The sequence below is a fragment of the Mesoplodon bidens genome (genome assembly GCF_964165515.1).
Source record: "Mesoplodon bidens genome assembly, chromosome: 2".
Lineage (NCBI taxonomy): Eukaryota > Metazoa > Chordata > Mammalia > Artiodactyla > Ziphiidae > Mesoplodon > Mesoplodon bidens.
In genome coordinates this window covers 144,577,221-144,601,704 of record NC_138177.1, presented here as the reverse complement: position 1 = coordinate 144,601,704, position 24,484 = coordinate 144,577,221, and the positions used below count along the sequence as shown (strand labels likewise).

Here is a 24,484-nt window from a genome sequence, read left to right as displayed (position 1 = left end):
AATGTAGTCTAATTTAATCAGTAGCTCTAGCTTTCTTCAAACAAGAACCTAAACAAGCTCTCAATAACTACCCTCTCTCTGCCATCACCTAACCACTATCCCTAATTCAGTTTACCCATCTGCAAAATGTGACAAAGAACACCTATCTATGATTTATTGTGAGGATTTAATCAGATAATATATATAAAGGGCTTGGCAAAAAGCCTGTCTTCATAAATGATAACTGTTGTGTCACTATCACTTACCAAATACTTTAACTTCATATTTAACATCCTTATTCTTGTAACTATTACCTATCTTCTACTGCAGTATTATCTATAATTTACACTTTTCAACAACTATTACTTAACAGCACTGAAATCCAGAATCCAGAAATGTTCTCCATTTGCTCCAATCTTCTATCCTTCTACCTTTTCTACTGTCTCTAAACCTGCCAGCTAACTTCAACACTTAACCCCTGGACTCCACCCTGCCTCCCTGCTATAGACTGAACTGCATCCCCCAACCCTAGAAATCTTATATTGAAGCCCTAACCCCCAATATGGCTGTATCTGTAAACAGTCTTTAGGAAGTAATTAAGATTAAATGAAGTCATAAGGGTGGGGCCCTAATCCAATAGGATTGGTGTCTTTATAAGAAGAGGAGGAGAGCTAAGAGGACTCCAGTACTTGCTTGCTCCCTGCCTCCTCTACTTCCCTTCCCCCACTTCCCTTCCCTCCCTCCTTCCCCCCATCCCCATCCCCCCATATGAGGATACAGTGAGAAGGCAGCTGTCTGCAAGCCAGGAAGAGAGCTCTCACTAGAAACCAAATCTCACAGGAACCCTGATTGGGCTTTTCAGCCTTAAGAACTGTGAGAAATAAATGTCTACTGTTTGTCACCCAGTCTATGGTATTTTGTCATTGCAGCTTAAGTTAAGATACTCCTATACCCTTTTTGTCCACCAGCCCTTTTTGGTTTCACTTTTTCAAATTTTTCCTATTTGCTGTCTCTTCCTCCTCATAATTCTAATAATTCTTCAGTCTCTTGACCCTACTCTTCCCTCAACTTCTCTCTCCCTTCAGAGTTGAATTTTCTGAAAATAACAGTAACTCTAATCCCTCATTTCTCACTTATCCATTAAAATCTACTACAACCTGGTTCTTATTCTCATCTTCCTACCAAAAATAATCTTAATAAATGCACTAATTACTTATATACCAAACGGATGATCTTTTAAATAATTATCCTCCTACTTGGAATACACTGCAATATTTTGTAGCATTGTACATTTGAGACAAAATATATAGGCAGTAAGTAGTACATATTTTTCAGGATTGTCTCAGTTCTAGACATGTGACTGAATTACATATGGGACACACACCAGTGAAAAGCTTCATTGGCAAGTAGGAAACAGGTGTTTATAAATAGAGACTTGTCATCTATATATGTTTTTGGAAACTGAAGTATTGAGAGGAGATGTCAGGGAGAATGTACAGTAAGAGGGACTGCTGAAAACAGAACTCTGGGGAACACCAACTTTTAGAAAAGATGAAGAAAAGAGGTGACTACTGGATGAATCAACCTGAGTGGCACACAGAACACCAAAACAATGTTGGAAATTTTCTTTAAAGAGATGAATTAAGGGGACTTCCCCAGTGGCACAGTGGTTAAGAATCTGCCTGCCAATGCAGGGGACATGGGTTCAAGCCCTGGTCCAGGAAGATCCCACATGCCATGGAGCAACTAAGCCCATGAGCCACAACTACTGAGCCTGTGTGCTTAGAGCCTGTGCTCCACAACAAGAGAAGCCACCGCAATGAGAAGCCTGTGCACTGTAACGAAGAGTAGCACCTGCTCACTGCAACTAGACAAAGGAATGAAGACCCAACACAGCCAAAAATAAATAAATAAATAAATTATATATATATATATATATATATAAAAGCTTATATATACCTTAATGAATAGGTTATAAGCTCCCACAGGACAGAGCTTGTTTTCATCTAGTAGGTAATCAATAAATCTTTGACAGATTGAATCTTTCTTATAATAATATGAAACAGGTATAATTGACAGTCCCCATCCCTTCTGATTTTACTATGATTTACAGTATAATCCGAAGTTGTGCCATAGGGGTACTGCATCACCTTTGAATTAATTAGTGAAATCCGATTTATTTAAAAAGTTTTTAAATGCTTTTCAACTGTTATAAAGATTACGATTAAAGAGTTTGCTCTTAAATTCTCAAAAAGCCTGAAATTTTGTTTTCTGAAAAACATTACTTACTTTAAAATAATTCTAAATATAATTCAGTTATAGACACTTATATGGTAATTTTACTGCTCTTAGCTTTAAAAAAAAATGTAAATACAAAATAAGACTCAATTAACAGGCACCCCCTAGTGGCAGTAAAATCAAGTTAAGAAAAAAAAATTTTATAAGAACATGGTTTAAGATATAGCTCTCACCAAACCTTGAGAGTAATATTGTTTGTCAGTAAACAATTTAAAAGCATGTTATTTTATATCTACATTTTACTAAATGATTAATAGTGTACGGTAACTAAAAGTTCATTCACATACCGAAATTTCATTAATATTCTTGAGAACTACAGTAAGTGAAATAATGTATATAAATACCCTTTAACAAGTATATAATGACAAATTACAAGATACTTTTTTTAAATCTCATTATAGAGAACAGCTTCCAAAAAAGAAGGCACCTTTGGAATAAAGCTTTATATATTTGTGTCAAGAAACTGGAAGCTATAGTAGATGGAGGGTCAGATGGAGATTTCAGCATCAGAAGTATTCACTGATGACCTTGAACAATCCACAAAACTCTTTTAAACACCTCAATTTCCTAATTTATAAATTAGAGATATCAAAATCAGCCTGTAATCTTGTAGAGTTGTTATAAAAATCAAGTGAGAGTTGAATGAAAAAGATTACTATTGGTATTTACTAGCATAAATAATTGTAATAATCATGCTTTGTAATTTGTGATTTCAAATATAATGTACCTCTCCTGCTTAATGAATTTTTACAACCACCCTGGCAACTAAAATCAATGCTTCCTATTTTATATATGAAAAATCTAAGACCCTAACCAAGCTGGGAGTGTAATCCAGGATTTTTCTCTCTAGGTCTTGTTATCTTTTATATGACGAGATAGATTATAATCATATTACTTTTCTGATTTGGTCATAATAAATTTTGTTTAGGAGTGATACTATAATAGCAGTGTTGTCTATAATAGCAGTGTTGTCTAGTCCATTGAGAGAAGACTGATACTCTATAAAGAAAGAACCTAATATTTGCATTGCATTGGAATTGGAATGGTGGAATCCAGCAACAGGACCTCGTCATAGTTCTGCACTGCAGTTAACAGGAAGTTTATTATGCAGTTCCCCTCAGTCTTCCAACATCCACTGACTTGTGTCAGAGAAATAAAAGAATAAAACCAATTAAATATCAAACCAACCACCTAAATAAAATATACTTTTAAAAAAAATTCCAAATCTGAGGTGAAGAGAAGACAATTCAGGGAACAGGGTAGAAATATAAATTAGAGATATTAAATTGACAGTGCACACAGACGACACTTAAAAGCCATGACACTGAATTTAGTAATGTGGTCATCAGTGACAATGGCAAGTCCACTAGCAGGTCCCTACTTAGACTGGGCTCAAGAGAAACAGGAGGAAAGGAATTAGAGACAACAAATATAGACAAATCTTTGGGGGAAGTTTTGTTATCAAAGGGACTAGAGAAAAGGAGTGATTGCTGGAAGGGGAGGTGGGATCAAGAGAAAAATGGAAGAAATAACATCACGTTTGAATGTTAGTGGTAACACTCTACTAGAGGGAAAAACTGATAATGTAGGGAAGAATTAAAGTGAAGGAAGTCCTTGATTTAGGCCAGAGGGAATACAGAATGTAATCTGAAGCAAACATGGAGGCTTGGTGTTAGACAGGAGATTGGACATGCCATCTAGAGTAACAGGAGAAAAAGAAGAGTATGTGTATAAGATGCAGGTAAGTAAACAGAGACCAAGTTGGAAGCTTGTGGAAATTCTCTCATGATTGCCTTCATTTAATCAGTGAAACAAAATAGGAAACGAAGTCATCAGCTGAGGGTGAGAATACGGGAGAGGTGTTTTAAAGTTCTGAGGAAAAGATAAGTGTAAAATGGCCTTTTAGGAGAGTGTGGATAAACCAGGTAAATACGCTATCACTGCCTAGCAACATTAGGGGGCTCTCTAAAGATTATGGTCATGAATTTAAAGATACACCAATCAGCATGATTTTGTTTGTCTCTAGTCACATTTAACTGTGAGGCCCAGAATAGACAGAGTTGTATTTATCCAAGGTAAGGATTTTTGTCAAGCAAGATCCATGAAGCAAGAATTGAGGCTACATGCAAGAAAGTGATTATAATGAATGACCATGGGATATTGCCCACTCTAAGGAAGAAAGAGAGGACATGAAAGAGGTAATGATCACGAAAAGATGGTAGCCAACAATGGATTGGAGGCCTGAAGGATTGTTAGGGTTAGGATACTAAAGGAAGTGGGCTAGAAAGATGAGAGATGATTAGCAGGAAATGGAAGCTTGAAATCAGTATTTAAGAATTGTTTAAATTAAATGACAAGACCACAGGAAGATATGGCTAATGTAGGACGGGAAAAAAGATCATCGTAGAAAATGAGTTCAAGGAACTAAGAGGCCAAGGTGTTAGAAGAATCTTTCCTATTTTTCTCTACCAATTTCAGATCTCTTCTATTCATTTGCCAATTCTCAAATATAACACTAAGAATCAGAATTACCTTTTATTTTCTCCTTTTTAGATTATAAATTAGGTTACAAATTACAATAAGATTTGTATGAATACACCAATTATAACAAAATTTTTCAAAAACAAATCAATTTGATTCATTATGGAGTTTAGTGCAGAGAAATTTTATGTCTCCCATATTTGATAATATGATGTGCTTTATAACTCAATACTAAATTACTTTTGGACTCTATTATATAGTTAAGATGTCAATAATTATTTTTATTTGATAAATACAAAATGAAAATCAGAAGTTAAAAATAATTATTACCATTAGCTTTTAAATTTTTGTATGGATTTTGTTTTTTTAAATTGTTTCTCATGAAATCAGAATTTAAGATATACATCACACACAAAAAAAGAAAAATAATCTGTAGTTTTATAGAAAGATGTATTAACACACCTAAAAGAAACACACCTTGACTTTTTAGTTAGATTTTAATCAAATGTGCCCTAATATAACTTTTTCATCAAATGTGCCCTTTATAACTTTTTCCAGCTTTCAAGCAGGAAAGCTCTAATTCCCCTCCTCTCACTAGCCAGATAGACTGTGCTTTGTGACTTTTATTTGGCTTTGAATTTTTATGTCTTTCTTGTTGTTCCAACACAGGAAAAAGCATTACTGTAACTTGCTAAAAATCCATAAAGCCAACTAGGGAAGACTACTTTAATGCTATATAAAGTACTCATTCTCCTATAAACACTGTATTTCAGAAGCACTGTAGGCCCCTGCCTGCCTAGGGACTGAGCAAGTGGCAATCAAACTAAGGTCAGCCACATGGCAATGAAGAACATTTCCATTAGCTCAGGAAGACATTTTGATAAATCCATTTAATCATGTTACGGGAAAGCAATAGATTATAACAAATGATGTCTCTTACCTACTTGTAATTATGTGGATTATATATTGGATGACAGTGATTACACTCTGTTAACTAACCTAAAAAATAATATCCTACATGACTAGATACAGAACCCATACCTATAATCTCATCTGGTATTTATATCAACATTACTATAAACACGAGGACTACAAGTACTGTTTGGCTGTTTGTAGTAGTATGCAAATACAACTTCCCATTAATATATGATCTGAACATAGAAGATAAAGAGCAACCCAAGAAATCTTTAAATTCTTAGCCTAAAACCTTTAACAGACTATCAGATAAAATTATATTAGATTTAACTTTTTTCAGTTCAGTGATTTCTACTTTGGTAAAGTGAAATTTAATTTTCTTTTTGCTACTATCCACCTGTGATGGTATGATCTATAAGAAATATACATTTGGTTTTCTTCCCCACTTAGACCTCCTAAAATCTTTGGAATTTTTTAAGTGATAAGAGTGATAAAGGTGAAAAAAGAGAGGTCTCTTTTGTTATTCATAATGAGCCACTGTCAACCACACCTGGGTTTGTTAAACAGATGATGTTTGGAAAACCCCTCTAGAGAGAAGCTGGTTGCCAGGGGAGCCAAGCTCACGATTAGAGGACTGGACCTTTTAGCCTGCACCTCCGCCTCCAGGAAGGAGAGAGGAGCTGGAGGTTGGGTTAATTACTAATAGCCAGTGACTCAATTAATCATACCTCTGTGGTGAGCCTCCATAAAAAATCCTAGCTGAAGAGCTTTGGAGAGCTTCCAAGTTGGTAAACAAGAATGCATTCGTGTCCTGGGAGGGTGGCACACCCCAAACATTACAGGCACTCCTGTGCTCAAGACCCTTTCAGATCTTATCCTATGTATCTCTTCATCTGGCTGTTCATTTATATCCTTTAAAATATGCTTTATAATAAATTGGTAATAGCAAATAGAGTATTTTTCTGAGTTCTGTGAGCCATTCTCTCACAAATTACTGAAGGGAGTGGTGGGAACCTCCAACCTATAGCCAGTTGGTCAGAAGCACAGGTAACAACACAGACTTGCAACTGGGTCTGATATGGGGGCAGTCTTGTGGGACTGAGCCCTGAACCTGTGAGATCTAATGCTATCTCCAGGTAGGTAGTATCAGAATTTAGTTAAATTGTAGAACATCCAGCTGGGAATGAAGAACTGTCTCATGGTGGTGGTGGTGGGGGGGACCCACACATCTGGTGGCCAGAGGTGTTCTGTGGGTAGGGTACCAAAGAAAAACAGGACTTTTTTCCTTGTACTACATTAATAATAAAGGTATTTGGTAGGTGGTGGGGAAAAATTGGACAATATTCGAAGTTTAGGAACACCAAGTTGCATTAAATAAAAAGAGAAAATGTGCAAAAAATGGTGAAAATCTAAGAACAACTTAAACATAGTTCTGGAAGGATACTGTACTCATTAAAATTATTACTCTATCACTACCTTAATCATTCACTTTAGATCAGGTTGCTTCATCAGGCAATAATGTAACATACAATTAAACATTAAAATCATCTGATCATTCTATAAATGTACTGCGTTTCACTGTGAATACTGAAAAAAGAATGAGACCCTCTATTCCAAATAGAGAGAAAATCTTAATAAAAATTTTATATCAGTGTTTTTCAAGCTGTATTCTGCAGAGCCCAAGAATCTTCCTCAATGCTTTGTTTCTTTAGCCATGGGAGACACTGGAGTTCCAGTTACTCAATCTCTTCCCTCCAACTCCAGTTCTTCCCCTTCAAACAGAGAAGTGCCATTTTTGACTCTTTCTTACATAATAGAGTTTTGCTAAAGCTTTTCTTTGTAAAAAGATTCCATCACTAAAATCAAACAAATAAACTACCCAAACCAAATAGTTTGAAACTTTATATAGTTAATAGCTGTTGCTAAGTTAAAGCTTCAACAAGATTTTGATTTTGATATTTATATACAGTAAAGCAACTTAACAATCAGACTTTTTGTTTCAGATTCCCAGGAAAAGTAAACACCTTACCCAGCATGACTAGATGATGAAGGTGGTGGCAAATCTGGTGTAAGAACATAAAGGCTGTTGTTTTTTGGCAAGTGTAGTGATTTTAAGACCGTCTGAAAAACAAAAAATAAAAACAAATAAAAAATAACTATTGATTGTGCATTTTTAATCTTTTTCTATAATTCTTAGAAAATTATCACTATTGTAGTTTGGCTTTGCATCTTTTGACAATTTCTTAAATAGGATAATACAGAAGAACAATTGAATTGCAAAAAATCTCTATCTCATAAATATCATAAGTTAGCATAAATATGAATATTAAAATAAAATACAAATTCTTTAGCTCATGAAATGATACAAACATATAAGAACACAGTCGAGAATCATTAATTTCTTCATTGAAGAAGCATATCCTTGCAACTAATATCCACTTCATTCAGGATCATTATAGCAAAAATTAGCGATGTAGGTGTTCAGAGATCATTAGACCTAGAAAAGATCATTGAGAGTACCTCAACCTAAAGACTTTATAGATGAGGAGCTGCAGCCTAAGAGGTGAAATGACCACAGGAAGGTATGGCTGACATAGGACGGGAAAAAAAGATCACTGTAGAAAATAAGTTCAAGGAACTAAGAGGCTAAGATGTTAGAAGAATCATTTACAAGGCTATATTACTAAGAATTAACACAGAGAGCAATTATAAACCAGGAACTAAAAATCATCAGAAAATGAGGACTCAATCAGTAAGTGATACAATTTTTTTTTACATGAAAGTCAAAGCTGAAGGTTTTTTAGAGAGGAAGGACTGGAAATGGAAATGAGGAAAAATGAGAACACACGTTTTACCAGTTAGTCCAGTGGTATGACGGCTACTGGAGAAAAGCAATTAACACTGAGAAGCCTACAGGAAAACAATGTGATCAGAAAGGCAGATTTCAGTCAGAGGTAGACGGTGAAGAGAATGTGCAGGGAAGAGGTTGACAATAAGAGGAATTTGGTTAATGATGAATAGTTCCACAGGGCATAGCAAAAAGGTTTCAAGCACTGTAAAGGAAAAAGAATAGAGACAGATATGGGCTGTGCAGAGACTATGGAGGTTTGAGTGAGGAGTGAAGTGGGAATCTGAGTAACTTGCATAAACAGGAGGAAAAGGCATAATGAAATTGGTTCTGGTTGAATCAAAGCAAATAATAATGTCAGGGATGAAAGTGTTGGAAAGAAAGGTGGAGTAGATATCAAGGAACCCCTTTTAACCCTGCAGATGGAAGTAGGGACACTTGGGAAGGGCTGATCTTACCCAAGCATAGAACATAATGAACTTATTCTTGACCCCTCCGTGAGAGGGCCCATCTTACTAAGAGGGCACAGTCTTCCTTCACAGGCCTTGGGACTTACTCTTGACTCATATTAGTTATTTCTTAAATAAAAAGAAAGACTTACTCATTATTTGCAATACACTCTGACATCTTTTATCCTATTTCTTTTTCTTTTAATACTGGCTATAACCCACTCAGTTAACTTCAAAACTCACTAATGGCTTGTGACCCATGGTTTGAAAATAAGACACTGTACATCGGATGAATGGGTAAAGAAGATGTGGCACATATATACAATGGAATATTACTCAGCCATAAAAAGAAATGAAATTGAGCTATTTGTAATGAGGTGGATAGACCTAGAGTCTGTCATACAGAGTGAAGTAAGTCAGAAAGAGAAAGACAAATACTGTATGCTAACACATATATATGGAATTTAAGAAAAAAAAATGTCATGAAGAACATAGGGGTAAGACAGGAATAAAGACACAGACCTACTAGAGAATGGACTTGAGGATATGGGGAGGGGGAAGGGTAAGCTGTGACAAAGTGAAAGAGCGGCATGGACATATATACACTACCAAACGTAAGGTAGATAGCTAGTGGGAAGCAGCCGCATAGCACAGGGAGATCAGCTCGGTGCTTTGTGACCACCTGGAGGGGTGGGATAGGGAGGGTGGGAGGGAGACGCAAAAGGGAGGGGATATGGAAACATATGTATATGTATAACTGATTAAATTTGTTATAAAGCAAAAAATAAAAAAAATTAAAAAAAAAAGAAAATAAGACACTGTAGTAGGTAATTAATCATAACTTCACAATCATCCAGGAAGCCCTGAAGTTCTAAATCTTTTTGTCAAATATATGAAAGTCCTTTTGAAATTGATCTATGTTACCTTTCAAGAGTTCATGTGCAAACAAAAAAAAACCACATGCATATACACACAGGAAAGTTATTTTTACCATTTTTCATCTTTCATTATTTTACTTTGAGGATTATTGATAACTGCTTGGTCTTACCACTTGATCATTATTGTCAGTTTGCCATGCCATCATCCAAAGATTTTCCGCTAAACATTCCTTCTCAAACCACATATGATATGATGAAATAAATGGATGCTTTCTTTAAGTCATTCAGTCATTCCACAAACATTTATTTGGTGCCTGTTATACCAAGCACTGGATATCTAATGGTGAAAGAAACAGACATGGTCCCTCTACTTATGGTGTTTTGATGGGAGATGCTGGGATGGGAGCCTTTTATACAGAGGTCTGTTACAGAAAGTAACATTTTAAGCTGAGACTTGAAAGATGAAAAAGAGCCACCCATGTGCAGAATTGGGGGTACAGTATTCCAGGCAGTTAGACAGCATCTGTCAGGTAAAGTTATAGAGAGCTTGAGCCTATTAGAAGAATTAACAGGAGGTTTCTATGGCTGCAGCTTGGAAAGAAAGGGTATGAAAGGCTGAAGATGAGGCTGTAGACGTGAATAGAGGGTAAATAATACAATACCTTTTAAACAATGGTGAGTATCTTGAATTTTATTCAAAGTGCAATAAAAAGTTATGTTTTACCAGGAGAGTGATATAATTTGATTTATATTTTCAAAAGCTCATTCTGGCTCCTGTGCTGAGAATGCATTGGGAGAACCCAAGAAAAAAAGCTGGAAAAACAATAATGATAATATTACATTGTTCCAGGCAAGATATGCTAATAGTCTGGATTAGGTAGTGCAATAAAAATACTGAAAAGTGGCCATGGTTGAGATATATTTTGGAGATAGATGCTACAGGGCTTACAAAAGGATTAGGTGCTTTTGACATTTTTAAAAAATTTATTTTATTGGGGAATTCCCTGGCAGTCCAGTGGTTAGGACTCAGCTCTTTCACTGCCATGGCCCGGGTTCAATCCCTGGTCGGGGAACTAAGATCCCACAAGCTGCACAGCATGGCCAATAAATTAAATTAATTAATATTTATTTTATTGAAGTATAATTGATTTACAATGTTGTGTTAGTTTCTGAGGATTAGGTGTTTTTCAAATGGGAAAAGATTAATGCCCACATTTTTGGATTTAGCAGTGGTGATATAGTTCTGCCATTTATAGGGGAAGACTGGTGGAGAAATAGCATGGGAAGGATAATCAAGAGTTCCATTTTAAACATGTTAAGTTAAAGATGCTAATAAGGTATGCAAGCTTAAAGTGAACTACCAATTTGGATATGTGAATTCATAGAAGTATAACCTAGAAATATAAATTTGGAAGCAGTCAGAAAATTAATGGCATGGAAATAGCAGAAATCACCTAGGGAGAAGAGTACATAGAAATAAGTAACTGAAAATATTATTGATAACAAAGACTAAGTTCAAATACAGTCAGCCCTCCATATCCATGGGTTCCACACATAAGGATGGAAAATACTCAGAAAAAGAAAAATTCCAAAAGTTCCAAAAAGCAAAACTTGAATTTGATGCACATCAGCAACTATTTACATACCACCTACATTGTATTAGGTATTATAAGTAATTAAGAGATGACAAAGTATACAGAGGATGTGTAGGTTATATGCAACTAAAATGCCATTTTATGTAAGAGATTTGAGCATCCATGGATTTTGGTATGGGGTGTGGTCCTGGAACCAATCTCCTATGGCTACTGAGAGACAGCTGTATTAGAACACATAGCTCTAAGAACATTTTCAACATAATTGCCTTTCTCTTCACAAACTACCGAAAATGCCATGTAAGGCTGATTCACATCCACAGGTCTCTCAATAAATGAACGAATAAATGATATATCTATGTAAACTAATACATTTTGGTGTTTTACTTCTGCCAAAGTTGTTGATTTACTCAGTCAAGACTTATTTTTATTTTTTAATTCACGTTTCAATTATAGCAGCCATAAAGCAGCAGGGATCAGTCAACTATGGCCTGTGTGACAAATTCAGCCTACTGCCTGCTTTTGGATGGCCTGTGAGTTGAGCATGGTTTTTACATTTTTAAATGTTTGAAAACAAATCAAAAGAAGAGTATTTCATGATATGTGAAATTATAAAATGCAAATTTCTGTGTCCACAAATATTGATTTATTGGAACAGTCATGCTCACTCTTACACATATGGTCTGTCATTATTTTCAAGCTATGACAGCAGAATTGAGTAGTTGCAACAGAGACTGTATGACCCAAAAAGCCTAAGACATTAACTACCTGGCTCTGTACAGAAAAAGTTTGCTGACCCCTAATATAGCACATCACTAATTTGTACCTAATTTATAAATATATTGCCAACCTGAAATTTCTATAAATAACTTACTGAAGTACTCAGAACATCTCCATATATCAAATGAACTCACATATAAGTATTTATAAGCACAGTGTCTACCAGAAGCAATTGACAAAGAATTGAACCAAAAGATGAGGATTCTAAGTTTCTGCCTGGTACTGAAGTACCAACTCAGTAACTACTGTGAAAAGATTTGATAATTATTTCTACCTCAAACACCTAAAACTCTGGATTAACTCATTTCCTTCCATCACTCCTTACTCTCTCTGCCAGAAAAAGAGGAAGTGTGTGAAATATTTTATGCCTAAGGCTGCTACTGGGTCCTTGAGAATAGCAACTACTACTTTAAAATTACAACACTTTGTACAAATTCTTAAAATATAACTCATTCCATGCACCTGACCCTATCCAAGTAAACAAAGAAATATTCTTACCATTTAAATTTTCCGAGTTAAAAAGATTTCCTATTATCTTCTTTGTTCCATAAACACTACTGGACATAAATGTATATACTGTGTATGACTTCTTTCAGGCCAATAAGTAATTGTTCATAAATTATTATTCCAGGCTTTCCCGCTTAAGGCGGGAAATGAGCTGCCGACTGGAGTGGTGAGCAGCCTTGCTGAGCATCAGAAGAGTGACCTAGTAGAGCCAATCTGCAAGGACTGGAAAGGAAGGGCCAGATACAGCAACTTTTTCATGGCTATAAAAGGGAGAGCTTGACATGCTCACACCACTGGACCTCTAGAAACTTTCCTGAGCCATGTGGCTGACAGGGTCTTGGTGCTCCGGCCAGGTATCAGGCCTGAGCCTTTGAGGTGGGAGAGCCAGGTTCAGGACACTGGATCACCAGAGACCTCCCTGACCCATGTAATATAAATCAGTGAGAGCTCTCCCAGAGATCTCCATCTCAACGCTAAGACCTGGCTCCATTCAATGACCAGAAAGCTCCAGGGCTGGACACCCCATGCCAAACAACTAGCAAGACAGATATATAACCCCACCTATTAGCAGAGAGCCTGCCTAAAAATAGTAATAAGTTCACAGACACCCCAAAACATACCACCGGAAGTGGTCATGCCCACCATAAAGACAAGACCCACCTCATCCACCAAACACAGGCACCAGTCCCCTCACCCAGGAAGCCTACACAAGACACTGAACAAACTTACCCACTGGCGACAGACACCAAAAACAATGGGAACTACGAACCTGCAGCCTGCGAAAAGGAGACCCCAAACACAGTCAGTTAAGCAAAAAGAGAAGACAGAGAAATACGTAGTAGATGAAGGAGCAAGGTAAAAACCCACCAGACCAAACAAATGAAGAGGAAATAGCCAGTCTACCTGAAATAGAAGTCAGAGTAATGATAGTAAAGATGATCCTAAATCTTGGACGTAGAATGGAGAAAACACAAGAACCGTTTAACATGGCCCTAGAAGAACTAAAGAGCAAACAAACAATGACGAACAACACAATAAATGAAATTAAAAATTCTCTAGAAGGAATTAATAGAATAACTGAGGCAGAAGAACAGATAAGTGACCTGGAAGATAAAATAATGGAAATAACTACGGCAGAGCAGAATAAAGAAAAAAGAATGAAAAGAATTGAGGACGTTCTCAGAGACGTCTGGGAAAACATTAAATGCACCAACATTCAAATTATAGGGGTCCCATAAAAAGAAGACAAAAGGAAAGGGGCTGAGAAAATATTTGAAGAGATTATAGTAGAAAACTTCCCTAATATGGGAAAGGAAATAGTCAATCAAGTGCAGGAAGTACAGAGACTCCCATACAGGATAAATCCGAGGAGAAACACTCCAAGACATATGTTAATAAAACTATCAAAAATTAAATACAAAGAAAAAATATTAAAAGCAGCAGGGGAAAAGCAACAAATAACATACAAGGCAATCCCCATAACGTTAACAGCTGATCCTTCAGCAGAAATTCTGCAACCCAGAAGGGAGTGGCAGGACATAATTAAAGTGATGAAAGGGAAAAACCTGCAACCAAGATTGCTCCACCCAGCAAGGATCTCATTCAGATTTGATGGAGAAATTAAAACATTTACAGACAAGCAAAAGCTAAGAGAATTCAACACCACCAAACCAGCTTTACAACAAAAGCTAAAGGAACTTCTCTAGGCAGGAAACACAAGAGAAGGGAAAGACCTACAATAAGAAACCCAAAACAACTAAGAAAGTGGTGACAGGAACATGCATACTGATAATTACCTTAAATGTAAATGCACTAAATGCTCCAACCAAAAGACACAGACTGGCTGAGTGGATCCAAAAACAATACCGTATATATGCTGTCTACAACAGACACACTTCATATCCTAGGAACACTTACAGACTGAAAGTGAGGGGATAGAAAAAGATACTCCACGCAAATGGAAATCAAAAGAAAGCTGGAGTAGCAATACTCATATCAGATAAAACAGACTTTAAAATAAAGACTCTCACAAGAGACAAAGAAGAACACTACATAAGGATCAAGGGCTCAATCCAAGAAAAAGATATAACAATTGTAAATATTTATGCACTCAACATAGGAGCACCTCAATACATAAGGCAAATGCTAATAGCCATAAAAGGGGAAATCAATAGTAACACAATCATAGTAGGGGACTTTAACAACCCACTTTCACCAATGAACAGATCATCCAAAATGAAAATAAATAAGGAAACACAAGCTTTAAAAAAGAGGGACTTAACTGATATTTATAGGACATTCTATCCAAAAACAACAAAATACACTTTCTTCTCAAGTGCTCATGGAACATTTTCCAGGGTAGATCATATCTTGGGTCACAGATGAAGCCTTGGTAAATTTAAGAAAATTGAAATCATGTCAAGTATCTTTTCCAACCACAACGCTATGAGACTAGATATCAATTACAGGAAAAAAACTGCAAAAATATAAACACGTGGAGGCTAAACAATATGCTACTAAATAACCAAGAGATCACTGAAAAAATCAAAGAGGAAATCAAAAAATACCAAGAAACAAATGACAATGAAAACATCATGACCCAAAACCTATGGGATGCAGCAAAAGCAGTTCTAACAGGGAAGTTTATAGCAATACAATCCTACCTCAAAAACAAGAAAACTCTCAAAATAAACAACCTAACCTTACACCTAAAGCAATTAAACAAAGAAGAACAAAAAAAAACCCCAAAGTTAGCAAAAGGAAAGAAATCATAAAGATCAGATCAGAAATAAATGAAAAAGAAATGAAGGAAACTACTGCAAAGATCAATAAAACTAAGAGCTGGTTCCTTGAGAAGATATACAAAATTGATGAACCATTAGGCAGACTCATCAAGAAAAAAAGGGAAAAAGACTCAAATCAACAGAATTAGAAATGAAAAAGGAGAAGAAACAACTGACACTGTAGAAATACAAAGGATCATGAGAGATTACTACAAGCAACTCTATGCCCATAAAATGGAAAACCTGGAAGAAATGGACAAATTCTTAGAAAAGCACAACCTTCCAAAACTGAACCAGGAAGAAACAGAAAATATAAACAGACCAATCACAAGCACTGAAATTGAAATTGTGATTACAAACCTTCCAACAAACAAAAGCCCAGGAGCAGATGGCTTCACAGGCGAATTCTATCAAACATTTACAAAAGAGCTAACACCTATCTTTCTCAAACTCTTCCAAAATATAGCAGTGGGAGGAACACTCCCAAACTCATTCTACGAGGCCCCTACCACCCTGATACCAAAACCAGACAAAGATGTCACAAGAAAAGAAGACTACAGACCAATATCACTGATGAACATAAGATGCAAAACTCCTCAACAAAATACTAGTAAACAGAATCGAACAGTATATTAGAAGGATCATACACCATGATCAAGTGGGGTTTATCCCAGGAATGTAAGTATTCTTCAATATATGTAAAACAATCAGTGTGACACACCATATTAACAAGTTGAAGGATAAAAACCATATGATCATCTCAATAGATGCAGAGAAAGCTTTCGACAAAATTCAACACCCAGTTATGGTAAAAAACCTCCAGAAAGCAGGTATAGAGGGAACTTAGGTCAACATAATAAAGGCCATATATGAAAAACCCACAGCCAACATCGTCCTCAATGGTGAAAAACTGAAACCATTTCCACTAAGATCAGGAAAAAGACAAGATTGCCCACTCTTACCACCATTATTCAACGTAGTTTTGGAAGTTTAAGCCACAGCAATCAGAGAAGATAAAAAAATAAAAGGAATCCAAATCGGAAAAGAAGAAGTAAAACTGTCACTGTTTGCAGAGGACATGATACTATACACTGAGAATGCTAACGATGCTACCAGAAACTACTAGAGCTATCAATGAATTTGGTAAAGCAGCAGGATACAAAATTAATGCACAGAAATCCCTTGCATTCCTATACACTAATGATGAAAATTCTTAAAGACAAATTAAGGAAACATTCCCATATACCATTGCAACAAAAAGAATAAAATACCTAGGAATAAAACTACCTAAGGAGACAAAAGACCTGTATTCAGAAGACTATAAGACACTGATGAAAGAAATTAAAGATGACACAAGCAGATGGAGAGATATACCATGTTCTTGGATTGGAAGAATCAACATTGTGAAAATGACTCTACTACTCAAAGCAATCTACAGATTCAATGCAATCCCTATCAAGCTACCAATGGCATTTTTCACAGAACTAGAACAAAAAATTTCAAAATTTGTATGGAAACACAGAAGACCCCTAATAGCCAAAGCAATCTTGAGAAAGAAAAATGGAGCTGGAGGAATTAGGTTCCTTTCCTTCAGACGAACTACAAAGCTACAGTCATCAGACAGTATGGTACTGGCACAAAAACAGAAATATAGATCAACGGAACAGGATAGAAAGCCCAGAGATAGACCCACACACATATGGTCACCTTATCTTTGATAAAGGAGACAAGAATATACAATGCAGAAAAGACAGCCTCTTCAATAAGTGGTGCTGGGAAAACTGGACCGCTACATGTAAAAGAATGAAATTTGACACTCCCTAACACCGTATACAAAAATAAACTGAAAATGGATTAAAGACCTAAACGGAAGGCCAAACACTATAAAACTCTTAGAGGAAAACATAGGCAGAACACTCTGTGACATAAATCACAGCAAGATGCTTTTTGACCCAACTCCTAGAGCAATGGAAATAAAAACAAAAATAAACAAATGGGACCTAATGAAACTTAAAAGCTTTTGCACAGCAAAGGAAACCATAAACAAGGCAAAAAGACAACCCTCAGAATGCGAGAAAATATTTGCAAATGAAGCAACTGACAAAGGATTAATCTCTAAAATTTACAAGCAGCTCAAGCAGCTCCGTATCAAAAAAAAAAACAACCCAATCCAAAAATGGGCAGAAGACTTAAATAGGCATTTCTCCAAAGAAGACATACAGATTGCCAGCAAACCCATGAAAGGATCACTAATCGTTAGAGAAATGCAAATCAAAACTACAATGAGGTATCACCTCACACCAGTCAGAATGGTCATCATCAAAAAATCTACAAACAGCAAATGCTGGAGAGGGTGTGGAAAAAAAGGGAACCCTCTTGCACTGTTGGTGGGAATGTAAATTGATACAGCCACTATGGAGAGCAGTATGGAGGCTCCTTAAAAAACTAAAAATAGAACTACCATTTGACCGAGCAATCCCACTACTGGGCATATACCCTGAGAAAACCATAATTCATAAAGAGTCATGTACCACAATGTTCACTGCAGTTCTATTTAAAACAGCCTGGACATGGAAGCAACCTAAGTGTCCATCGACAGGTGAATGGATAAAGAAAGAATATGTGGCACATATATACAATGGAATATTACTCAGCCATAAAAAGAAATGAAATTGAGTTAGCTGGATGGACCTAGAGTCTGTCATACAGAGTGAAGTAAGTAAGTCAGAAAGAGAAAAACAAATACTGTATGCTAACACATATATACGGAATCTTAAAAAAAAAAAAAAGGTTCTGAAGAACCTAGGGGCAGGATGCGAATAAAGACGCAGACATAGAGAATGGACTTGAGGATACAGGGAGCGGGGAGGGTAAGCTGGGACAAAGTGAGAGAGTGGCGTAGACATATATACATTACCAAATGTGAAATAGATAGTTAGTGGGAAGCAGCTGCATGGCACAGGGAGATCAGCCTGGTGCTTTGTGAACTCCTGAAGGGGTGGGATAGGGAGGGTGGGAGGGAGACTCAAGAGAGAGGAGATATGGGGATATATGTATATGTATAGCTGACTCACTTTGTTATACAACAGATACTAACACACCATTGTAAAGCAATTGTACTCTAATAAAGATGTTAAGAAAAAAATTATTATTCCAAGGCACTTACTGACATCATATGAGGTTTGAGAAAAATGTAAAAGCTCTCAAAAAAGAATGTGAAATTAACTCCTATAAAATAGTTAAAAGTAGGAAAATCATGCCACTTACATATCTAACTCACTTAAAACTGTTGTTGGTTTACTATGAAAATGTTTTAGCTTGAAAAACATTGTTTGCTGATTCCTTAAACTCAGCTACTATTACCAAACCTACATCTGTCATATGTAACAACATTAATAAAAAATAATTTTATACATCATTTAGTCAATAGCATAACTTAATTTTTTTTTATTTTTAGGCAGTTACTAAACTCACACTGTCTTCCACATCTCCAGTCTTCCAGCCTTTTAACAGCATTTTAGACACAGGTATCTGAAGTTCATTTTCTAGAATCTGTTTAATTTCTCCTGTACGAAAAAGAGGAGACCAGATATTACTAACAAAATAATGCAATAAATATTTGTTCATATCCAGAGCTAGCATTAATATTAGGGATATGGTCCACAGTCAATGACATTTGTCTGATGAATGCATATGAAAAATTTCAGTAGTCCGAACTTCAAATCTTGATCATACAACATGTTGTCCCTTTGAAGAACTAAGGCTCCACCATTATGATAAAAGACTCCACAATTACTTAAGTACCTTTTTAAAAAGAAACAGATATCAGTGATTGGGGGTTTGAAAAGAAATTATCTATTTTAAACCAACGAATCATATCTATATGTGCTCAGCATATGGTAGGAGTAGTCGGTAAAGTACAAAACTTGAGGCATTATAGTATAGGGAAAGCAAATTGTGGAATGAAGACTTGGGCTGAAGTCTTATCTTGAAGAAATCAAATAACTTGCCTTTTTTTTTGCATCTATAAAATGGGGAATAATATTGCTTATCTTATCTACCTCTAAGATAAGATTTTTTGCATCTATAAAATGGGGAATAATATTGCCTATCTTATCTACCTCTAGGGTTCAAGGGTGAAAGGAGATAACATCCATGAATGTAGCTGGAAAAAAATAATAAAGTCAATGTATATAATCTAGAAGACAATTTAAACTGTGTTGGAGAGAAAAGCAGCAGAATTTCAGAAAAGAAAAAAAATTATGTTGGATCAAATAGTCAGAGAAAGTTTTGTGAGACAGATGAGACTTAAACCCAGTTTGTAATACAGCTGCATTTAAACCAAGCTTCAAGTATAGCCGGGTTGTGAAGGAGACCCAAATCAAAGGCCAGGATATTCTATTCAGTGAAGACAAAGACCAAAAGGTAAAAAGGAAAAAATAAAAATGATGCTAATGAGAAACAGTGAGGAATCACTATTTTCCCAGTACTCCACAAATTACTTTTCAGGAATCGAGTCTACTTATAAATTAACCAGCTAATTTCTGATACTACAGTATAATAAACAGATCATTAAATCAGAATGTACAAATATTTCATATATATGCTTTTATTAGGTTGGTTAGTCTATAATTATAGATTAACATAATTCAATTTCATTTATATTAAGTGACTGAACACTGCAGAAAATGATTATACTATATATTAAAAGTAATTCCATGCTGATAAAGGAAAAGATGGAGGGTGAAGCTTACACTACACAAGTTCTACACTACACAGCTGCCTAAGCAAGCAATGCTACAATCAAACCCTTCACGGCCTTAGTGACATATTTTTACTTTCTTAAAGAAAATTCCTATCTAGGCACTTTGGATAGCGATTAAACATCATAAAAAGAATTCTGATTCAACATTATATTTTAGAAGCACAAAATTTATCAACTTTGACCTTCAAAAATATCACTGCTGACAAAGGATTGTTCTGTTCATGGAAATGAGAGAAAGGTGAGCTATACTTCTTTTACCAAATACATATAAACACTGCCTTTTCATTTGTGACTAAGGTTGCTATTTCTAAAGCTGTACCTATCTGGAACTGGGCTTATGCGCTTACAAGCCTGCCCAGTGCTTTCCTCTTAGAAACTTATCTTCACCTGACACTTCCTGCTTAAACTCTTGGAGACACCCTTAGCATTCATAACCTAAAAGAAAGGAAAAACAAAAAGAGAGTTTAAGTTAAAGTCCCAGTTAGTCTTTGCAGCAAGCTTGGGTAACATATAATACAAAAAGTCTTTTGTTCCACAGGTAGAAAAGAATAGAAAACAAACCCAGAGCCATCACAGCAACTGAGTTCCTCATATTCAAAAAATTCTTCTCTTTTGGTCTCAATTTCTTCTTCTCTAAAGTAGAAATAATAACTATAGTACCAATATTTCATTGGGTTGCTGTATTAAATGACATACGGAATGGAAAATACTTTGTGTTACTATGTGTCCAATACATAAAAGGGACTCAAAAAATGTTGTTAGTTTTAAGTCATATTAATTAAGGTAATACACACATAAGTGTCTAGCATAGTATCTGGCCAGTATAGGTTCTCAATAAATAGTTGTTGTTTCAAGAATATCCAAAATATTTTAGGGCAGTGAAATGCTAGAATGCAGCAAGTTTCAGAGCCAGTTTTTATATCCAGGTCTGCCTGACTCCAAAGATCTTAACACAAGATGGCACTCCTGTATGTTACTTCGAAAACTGAGAAGATATGCAGATGCCATCAAGGAACAGTCCACTGACTGCAAACCATATATATGATAAGGGTTTAATACCCAAAATATATAAAGAACTCATAAAATTCAATAACCCCAAAACCCCCAAATACTCCAATTAAAAATGGGCAAAGGACTTGATTAGACATCTTTCCAAAGAAGATATAAAAATGGTCAATAGGGGCTTCCCTGGTGGCACAGTGGTTGAGAGTCTGCCTGCCGATGCAGGGGACATGGGTTCGTGCCCCGGTCCGGGAGGATCCCGCATGCCGTGGAGCGGCTGGGCCCGTGAGCCATGGCTGCTGAGCCTGCACGTCCGGAGCCTGTGCTCCACAACAGGAGAGGCCACAACAGTGAGAGGCCCGTGTACCGCAAAAAAAAAAAAAAAAAAGGCCAATAGGTACATGAAAAGATGCTCAACATCACTAGTCACTAGGGAAACGCAAACCAAAAACCATAATGAGGTATCATCTCATACCTGTTAGAATGGCTACCGTCAAAAAGTAAGAGATAAATGGCGGCAAGGATACAGAGAAAAGAGAACTCTCGTGGGAATGTTTCCTTCTATTCTTACTTTGCTGCGAGTTTAATTATTTAAAAACAAAAAACACGAAATTTTAAATATTGTTGTTAAATACTGTCAAATGCTTTTTCCTCCATCTATTGAAATGATCAAATGAATTTTTTCATTCATTGTACTAATATACGGTGAACTACAATAATGGATTATATACAAATTGTTGAACAAGTCTCATTATATTCCTGGATAAAGCCCACTTGACCATGAGTTATATTATATACATATGTATGTATTTTACTATATTTAATGAATTCAATTTACAAATACTTATAAAGGATTTCTGCCTCTATGGTTGTAAGAAATAGTCTGTAATAGTTTCCTTTTCCTGTAATGTCTTTGTCTGGTTTTAGTATCAGGGTTAATGCTGGTTTCATAAAATGAATTAGGCAACATTTCATCTTTCTCTATTTGTGAATGACTGCTAACACTTCTTCCTTAAATATTAGACAAACTTTACCAGTGAAGCCATCTGGACTTGGGTTTTCTTGGGGAAAGGTTTTGATTGTTAACTATCAATAACTTTATATATTAGATGTAGAGTTATTCAGATTTTAAATTTTTGCTCATGTCAGCTGTAGTAACATACACCTTTAAAAAGAGTTTTTCTACCTTTTTAATATTTCATGTAACCTTTCAATTTACTGGCCTAAATTTGCTCTTAATGTTGTCTTATAATCCATTCAGTGTCTGTAGGTACCTTTCATTTTCAATGATTAACTTGTGTTTTCTCTCTTGTTCTTATTCACATTAGCAAGAGGACTATCAATTTTATTGATCTCAAAAAACAGCTTTAGGTTTTGTTCATTTTCTCTACTGTTTATCCATTTTCTGCTTTATTGATATCTGTGTGTGTGTGTATGATTTTTTTTTCTTTCCACACTTACTTAGGGTTTGATTTGCTCTTTTCAAAAAAATTTCTTAACAGCTTTATTATGATTGATATAAAATACTGCACATATTTAAAATCCACAATTTGTAAGTTTTGACAAATATACCAGTGAAACCACCATCATAATCAAGATTATGAATTTATTCATCTCCCCCTAAAACTTTTCTTATGCCCTTGTTAACGCCTTCACACTTCCCCTACCATATCTCCAGGGAACCAGTGATTGATTTGCGACTATGAATTAGCTTGAATTATATAGAATTTTAGATAAAAGGAATTTCAGGATGTTCTTTTAAAATCTGGCTTCTTGCACTCAAAATACATTGTCTGAGATTTTTCGACATTGTTACACGTAATGATAATCCCTTTCTTATTACTAAGTAGTATTCCATTGTATGGATATACAACAATTTATTTATCCATCCACTGGTTTATGGACATGCTGTTTTTTCCACAGTTTGAGGCTATTACAAATAAGTTGCAATGAACAGTAACATACATGTCTTTGATGGACATATGATTTCATTTCTCTTGGGTAAATACCTAAGAGAGGGATGGCCAGTGTATTTTTCACTTTGTAGGAAACAGCCAAACTCTTTTCCAAACTGGTTTCTACTGTGATGTCTTCAAGTTCACTAATCTTTTCTTCTTGAATATCTAATCTTCTGTTAATCCCATCTCAGACATCATGGTCTTAACCTCTAGACATTTGATTTGGGTTATTTTTACTTTTTCAATTACTTATGATTTTAAATCCTTCCTCTCCCTTTTTGAACATAAGTAATATAGCTATAATAACTGTTTTAATGTACTTAATCTGTGAATTCCAACATCTATGTCAATTCTGGGTTGTTTTTGGTTAATTGATTTCTCTTCTCAGTATGGGCCAGCTTTTCTCCTTCTTTGTATGCTTGGCAATTTTTTACTGGATATGAGACATTGTGAATTTTACCTTGATGGGTGCTGAATGTTTTTTATTCCTATAAATATACTGAGCTTTGTTCTGGGAGGCAGTTAAGTTACCTGGTAACAGTTCAGTGCTTTTGGGTCTTTGCTTTTAAGATGTTGGTACTACCTGTGCAGTATTTAATCTATGGCTAATCTTGACACTACTGAGGCAAGAGCCTTCTGAGTACAGCTGACCCTTGAACAACACAGGTTTGACCTGTGGGGGTCCACTTATACCTGGATTTTTTTCAATAGTAAATACTACAGTACTATACAATTCACAGTTGGTTGAATCAGTGAATGAGGAAATGCAGGTACAGAGGAATGGAGTACATGGAGGGCTGACTATAAGTTATATGTGGATTTTAAGCTGTGCAAAAGGTTGGTGCCCCTAACCCCAGTGTTGTTCAATGGTCAACTGTATTCTATCCAAAGAATGAGGTCATTGGTCAACTGTACTCTATCCTCTATGAATTATGAGGTTTTCCAAACTAGCTGGTAAAGGTAAATCTGGTTCCTGCAAGCAGAAGGGTGGGCTGGGGTGGGGTAGGGACACTTTTCCTATTTCTTAGCTGGAAGCTTTGATCATTGCCTTTGGAACTACCTTCTTTTGTAATTAAGCATGTGAACCATAAACTTCCATCTCAATACCACTTTGTCAGCATCAAACAAACATTGATACGCCACGTTTCCATCACAATTCAGTTCAAAATATTTTCTAATTTCCTTTGTGATTTCTTCTTGGACCTATGGTTTACTTAGAAATATGTTGTTTAATTTCCAAATATATCAG

The 24,484-nt window shown here is 35.7% G+C and overlaps 1 protein-coding gene across 1 annotated transcript in view; it reads right to left on the bottom strand.

The window, feature by feature from the left end:
* The window catches only part of FAF1 (Fas associated factor 1), a 486,188-nt gene that overhangs the window by 258,969 nt on the left and 202,735 nt on the right, over positions 1-24,484 (bottom strand). The window contains exons 5-6 of the mRNA XM_081223886.1: positions 18,985-19,076; positions 7,703-7,794 (exon numbers count right to left, since the gene is read on the bottom strand). Coding sequence (XP_081080012.1) covers positions 7,703-7,794; positions 18,985-19,076 — 184 coding nt within the window. The remainder of the gene's footprint in view (positions 1-7,702; positions 7,795-18,984; positions 19,077-24,484) is intronic.